This window comes from Eutrigla gurnardus (assembly GCF_963514095.1).
Source record: "Eutrigla gurnardus genome assembly, chromosome: 5".
Taxonomy (NCBI): Eukaryota; Metazoa; Chordata; class Actinopteri; order Perciformes; family Triglidae; genus Eutrigla; species Eutrigla gurnardus.
The window spans coordinates 29,340,404-29,347,086 of record NC_139919.1 but is presented as its reverse complement, the minus strand read 5'-3'; the positions used below and the strand labels follow the sequence as shown (position 1 = coordinate 29,347,086).

Here is a 6,683-nt window from a genome sequence, read left to right as displayed (position 1 = left end):
GGGAGAATAATTCCTGTTTCTCTTGAATAATTGACATTTTAAACACATGATCGGCTTCTCGTGTGTCTTGTAAGAGGAAATAACTCCTTGTCTTGTCACCTGATAGTTAAGTGTTTTTGTTTTCCTTCACTGCATCCTGTCACCGAGCTCCAAGCTAACTCTTTAAATCTCAAAAAACATTGTTTTTAGACCATTTTACAGTTTCACTTCATTAAAAACGGTTTAATTTACTGTTTTAACTCGTTAAAATGGTTGCTGATGACGTTCTCCTCCTTTCAAAAGTCAGATATATTTAATAACTAAGATAACATGAACAAGTTTAAGTGGAAAAAGAACATAGAAATGTGAAACATCTTCATACAACGTTTGAGTCCTGATAACAGTTGTAAAAAAAGGAACATAATATCATAATAACATTACAACGTATGTTTGTTTCAGTGTCCAGCATTATTGTGTGTGTGTGTGTGTGTGTGTGACCTCTGACATTATATACAAGGCGCTGGTGCAGACATGATGAGTTCCTACGAGTTCAGGAGTCTTTTCAGTCAGAAACGTTCGACTTTCTCTTCAATCTGCAGCGTTGTCGTGATGTCTGGAGACGATGAAAGAACGCTGCGGGGAAAAGCTCCGCTCCTCCTCCTCCTCCTCCTCCTCCTCCTCCTCCTCCTCCTCCTCCTCCTCCTCCTCCTCCTCCTCCTCCTCCTCCTCCTCCTCACGGGGGTCAAATCTCCACGTCGCTCTCTTTGTCGTTGTCGTGGTCGCCGTCGTAGAACTCGTTGGCGGCCTCCGGCCTGAGGAGGAGACGGCAACGGGTTATACACAGGGTTCCTACACACCTTCTCCAAAGTCACATTCAAGCACTTTTCAAGCACTTCAAAGTGCATTTCCATGCTTTTCCAGCCCCTTCCAGCTGTGGTAAACTCCATATTTGTATCAATCCAATGGTCAGTATTCAGTCTACTTATGATGTCACTTGTTCATCACATTAAATGAGATGTTATTGTCCTCTAAACAACCAACATGATGTTTGGAGACAGCTTTTTACAGAAGGACCACAAATGAAAGGAAAACTAATTCCACTAACAGATCCACAGAAATATAATCACCAACTATTTTCATCATCTGTTCATCATCAAAAGTCATTTTTCATAAAGAAATGTCAGAAAATGCTGTTTTCAGTCCCTCAGATATGGAGATCTTCTTTCCTCTGTTCTATCATAGATGTCATCACATACAACACACATTTCAAGACCTTTAGTCTAAATCCAAGCACTTTCCAGCACCGTACCAACCCTGCATACATATATGATTAAACCGGCTGCCCTCGTCTGACTGACCGGGTGTAGTTTTCCTCGCCGCCCCTCTCGTCGGGGTCGGGCTCGTCGGTGCGTTCGTAGCTCAGCATGTCGGAGGGGACGTCGTGGATCTGGACGCTGGGCGCGTGGTTCAGCATCTTCAGGTTCTCGAAGACCGTCTGACGGATCTGCTCCAGGTACTGAAACCACATGAGAGAGGGTGCAGAGTTATGATCCTCCACAGACTGACTGGTTAAAGTCCCAACATGAGAGCGGGATGAGGGCTCACCTGTCTGGAGTTCTGGTTCTCGATCCTGGTGCTGACATCCGGGTGCAGCGTGAAGTCCGGAGCAAAGTACTCGAAATACTCTGCAGACATGGGAGGGAAGGAGGAGACGTCACACCGCTGCTCCTCCAACAGGGGGCGCTGGATAATTCACGCATTTAAACTCACCGCTGTACGGCAGCTCATCGCTGATGGACTCATCCAGTAACAGAGACGTCTCAAAGGTCCTGCAACAGAACAAAACACACGTTATTAATTATTATTATTTAAACGAGGAATCATCACCTCTGTAACGCCTCCATCACATACCAGCAGCGAGCCACGTTCCTCACGGTGTAGCCGCCTCCTCCCAGCACCAGCAGAGGGATCTTAAAGCTCTTCACAAACTCCACACAGTCCCTGAAAAACACGTGAGACGACGTTAAACTCCAAACGTGACCCGACTGTAGCATGTTGGTGATGTGTGCGTGAACGAAAGAGTCGGAAGATGAGGTTTGTAATAAATATGCTGTCGATCAGAGAGAAGAGAGACTATAAAACAGGCGATGTTGTCAAAGTAAAAGGCAGATCATCTTTATGCCCATGGAGGTGTCAATAAATTAATACAAAATAATCAGTTTTTTCATTTCAAAATTCTGATCTGATTTACGGACTGCGTGGTCTGTCGTCTTTCTGAACCCATTAAAACATGCAGTGATTAGGATCTGTGTATGTGATGGTTTGGTGGCATTAGAGGAACCACATTTGGGATTTAATGGACTCCAGATCCTCATGGGAACCTCTCGTATACAGTGCTGCTATATTTCAACACTTTCTGCTGTTGCTTAATCTAATTATTGATACAACCTATGATCAAATCCAGCTGAAATGTTCTAATACTAGACATTTTTACTTTCCCCAGGTTTGTTTCAGTCTCACCCGTGTCCACGTATACTGAGGTTGAAGCAGCCGAGTCTGTCGCAGCCCAGAGAATCTGCTCCACACTGGAAGGAGACACACGGACACATGCAGCCTGATCATCTGATAATACATGTTTTTACACAGAACGAACCCCCATCATTAAGCTGCAATCACACCGTTTATACCGACAGGAAAAAGGAGATGATTCCACAACCAAAAGGCAGCGTGAAAGTGAAACGTTTGCTTCATCTGGTCCTCTGACCCACAAACTAAACACCACCATCCGTTCACTGACGAGTGTTAATGAAACTCATCAGAGATTCAGCCACAGACTGACCTGGAGAACGATGCAGGTCGGCTGGTAGAAATCCACCACCTGTTTGATAACCGGCTGGAACAGCTGCCTGTAGCCTGACACACACACACACACACACACACACACACACACACACACACACACACACACACACACACACACACACACACACACACACACAGATGTTTTAAACAGAAGGTGTTACAAGTGGTCAATAATGAAGAGTGAACAGGAAGTGAACTCACTCTGGTCATCGATGCCGTCTCGGAGAGGAACGTTGAGGCAGTAGTACCGGCCGCTCTCCGCTCCCACCTCGTACATGTCACCTACACACACACGCACGCGCACGCACACACACACACACACACACACACACACACACACACACACACACACACACACACACACACACACACACACACACCATTATTATTAAAGTTATTAAAGAGTTATTAAACATCAGGATTCCTGCATAGAGAAGCAGAGCAGGTTAGGTGTGCAGCATCCGTTACCATGGTGATCTACCTGGTAAGAAGTGAACCCAGAGTTAAACCTGAAGTTACCTCACGACCCCAAATCCTGCTTCCTAGTTCGGGCCTCAGTTTGGAGTCAAGAGCAAAACGTGCACAGCAAATACTTCCCTATTGTATTATTTTCTATTAATTTTCATATTTGTCTTAATAACGATTATGCAGATAAATGTGTAGAAAACTCTATTCGAAGCAGCTCGTACCGGTTCCTGGGAAGAAGTAGTTCCCGTATTTGTGGAAGGACACGGTCATGACGCGGTCCGTCAGGTAGAAGGCTTCCTGCACGCCGTCGCCATGGTGAATGTCTATGTCGATGTACAGCACCCCCGAGGGTGGTACCTGGAACACACGGGCCGGTGTGAACAAAGAGAAACAGATACAGCAGAACACGTGATTCAGAGGAGCGACCTCTTACTTCAGCAGCTCCAGGATACTGATGACGATGTCGTTGACGTAACAGAACCCAGACGCCTGCAGAGACACAAACATCGTTTTTAACGTTTCTACTTATTCACAGCTAAATGTAACAAACATGCAGCACTTCTTATTCTGACCTCAAATTTCTTGGCGTGATGCAAACCTCCGGCCCAGTTGATGGCGATGTCACAGATCTGGAAAACGAGGACACAACTCTGTTTAAAAACTACAAACTCACCAGGACTCTGTAGTCCTGACGTCAAGTGTGTGTGTGTGTGTGTGTGTGTGTGTGTGTGTGTGTGTGTGTGTGTGTGTGTGTGTCTGTGTGTGTGTGTTACCTTGTGGTTGAGCTGCGTTGCTCCCTGTAAGGAGGCTCCCGTGTATCTTGAGCAAAACTCGAAAAGGCCCGGAAACACAGGACTGAAAGAAAAACACCAGGAACAGTTAAATTCAGTCAGTCCTCTAATAAACGGGAGAGTCCATCCGGCAATCAGGGGGAGAATTGGGTATTTAAGCTGTGAGCTAATGTTTCAGAAGAGGAAGATACCATTGTTTTAAAATGTTGAGATATTAAAATGTTCTTGTTATGAAGGAAACCAGACAAAAAACTATGAAATTGTTGGGATTTCGAAATCTTTAACAATTCATTTTCTTTTTAAAGAACAAACCATTTGAAGGAAAAAGAGTCAAACTCACCAGTCGTCTCCGACGTTGAAGGTGTTGAGGCTCTTGGTGAAGCCCTGCATGTTATTGGGGCTGACCTTCTGCAGGAAGTCGATGTAGTCTTCAGAGTGGAACCGACACATGTCGTGCTGAGATGCTTTGTATGGCTTGAACACCTATTTAATAAAACATTATTTATCGAGTTTTCCTCCTGATTTTAGAGTTTGAAACATGCAGATGTTATTTCAGCGAGAGAAAAGTAGCTCACCATCATTTTCTTGTAGAGTCCATAGTGCAACACCAGACTGTGAGTCAGAGACAGACGGTGAGGCTTCATGGGATGGCCGGCACCTGACGGAGATACATTCATAATAATAAGTACGCATATATCTCACTTCCATGACGGCGAAACTATAAATAATCTGGATGTCAGAACAACAGACAGGAGGTTGGAAAACACAGATCACTACTGACAGATTGTTTTTGTTAAAACGAATGAATGAATGCTTTATTTTATATACAATAAACATCACATAAGAGAAGAGAATAAATAAAAAATATCTTCAAATCAATAAATATATAATATCACAAGGCATCATGTGGTGCATTTTTAAAGTGCCAATAAAAATGTTAAAAAGAAAAAAGATTGTATTAGAGCTTATTAAGCAGCTGGATTATATAATATATGGATATTAAACTTCCAACAAATACTATAATGAAAAAAACCTCGAATGCACAAGATCAACAATTTTTTCAGTTACACAAGATTATCTCATTGATTTTCTCTTTAAAAATAATAAATATCAATTAAACTTGTAATAACACCACAAGCTGCATCGTGCATCTGTTTCCGTGCTGTAAATATGATGTTTTTATAGTTTAATGTCTATAAATAATGTGGCTACTGCAGGAAAATTACAATATTATTAAACTTACATTGCCAGCAAATCTGCAATGACAATACATCGACCAATGAAATACGTTACAGTGACTGTAGGAGCCTTTTAATACATAACAACACAGATGTATGTGACGTTAACGCGAAGAAGAAAACTATATCCTGTTTGTATAAAACGTCGGGATGAATATGAACTCGTGCTCGAATGAAAACCTGCAGAAACGACCCGAGTTCAGGGGAAACCCTGATTTAAAGGTAGTTATTAGCATGTAGCTAGCTGCATTAGCGCCATTTCCCCTTTGTAGGCCCGTTCAGTGCGATAACCAAACTCACCATAGTGAAAGTTGCCCACGTCCGGGTCGTAAAAGTAAGACGTTCTGTTGTTCATTGTGAAAGGAATGTCTCCCGGCTTCTTTAATCGCGAAACTATCAACTGTCTTTCAGCTATAAAACCCACATTCTCTTTCAATTACGAGACAGCCGCCATGGTAAACAGCGACGGGGGCTACGTCATCAGAGGGGGACAGCAACGACGGAGAGGGGAGGGGGAGCAGGAGGAAGAGGAAACGACGGGGATAACAAAATAAAAGTCCCGTTTTCTGAAAACCTATTTTGGCATTTTAAAGTAACATTTAAACAATGCTATAATGTTGTTTTATGAAGAGAGTGTCTACCGTGTTATCATTGATTAATGGTCAACACATGTGTTTTATTGATTTATTGATTCAATTAATGAATTCATGACATTATTATATTAGCATATATGATTTAACAGATGAATGTATTAAGCTCTAATATGTTCATAATTTTCATCCGAGTAGCATGTTTTATTTATTTATTTTTTTATAGGCCAATAATATAATATATATAGATACAAAATGTATCATGAATGGAATGACCAACTTTAAGAATTTGTAGGAATTTATTAATTACTAGAAATAATTTTAACCAGGTTGCATTCATACAGTCAAAGTCAATGGCCTGTAAACCAACATCTTCGTAATATTTTTACCATGATTTCTTTATTTATATAATGAGCTTTTCTTTTCCACATATTGTCAAAGTTTAACTTGCTGATGTTTCTTATATTTCCAGGTGTTTTTTAAACACCTTCAGAATCAAATGTGCTGACACACCCCGACACAAAATACACAAAGATGGCTTAATTCTTTAAGAATGTTTTATTCGGATTTAAGGATATTTGTCTTAATCACTTGATTTAACTCATCGGGCACAATAACACGTCTCTGCAGGTTTAGTTCAAAAAGAAAACGTGCACATGAATTCAATAATAAGAGTGATGACCTCGCCGTGTTTAATTTGAACACCTGTTAAAAATAAACTTGTGAACGGGAGATTGATGGAGGTTTTCACCGGT

General features: G+C 41.7%; 1 protein-coding gene across 1 annotated transcript; it reads right to left on the bottom strand.

Annotated features, from left to right (window-relative positions):
* Nucleotides 1-674: 674 nt before the first annotated feature.
* On the bottom strand, nucleotides 675-5,817 carry hdac3 (histone deacetylase 3). Its single transcript, XM_084009449.1, is given in 16 exon segments — nucleotides 675-791; nucleotides 1,338-1,495; nucleotides 1,585-1,664; nucleotides 1,750-1,808; nucleotides 1,891-1,980; nucleotides 2,500-2,564; nucleotides 2,819-2,892; nucleotides 3,043-3,123; nucleotides 3,531-3,651; nucleotides 3,654-3,666; nucleotides 3,743-3,798; nucleotides 3,882-3,938; nucleotides 4,083-4,164; nucleotides 4,441-4,583; nucleotides 4,676-4,758; nucleotides 5,639-5,817. Coding segments are annotated over 16 exon segments (1,287 nt in total). The 5' UTR covers nucleotides 5,694-5,817; the 3' UTR covers nucleotides 675-721.
* Between the last annotated feature and the right edge of the window lie 866 nt (nucleotides 5,818-6,683).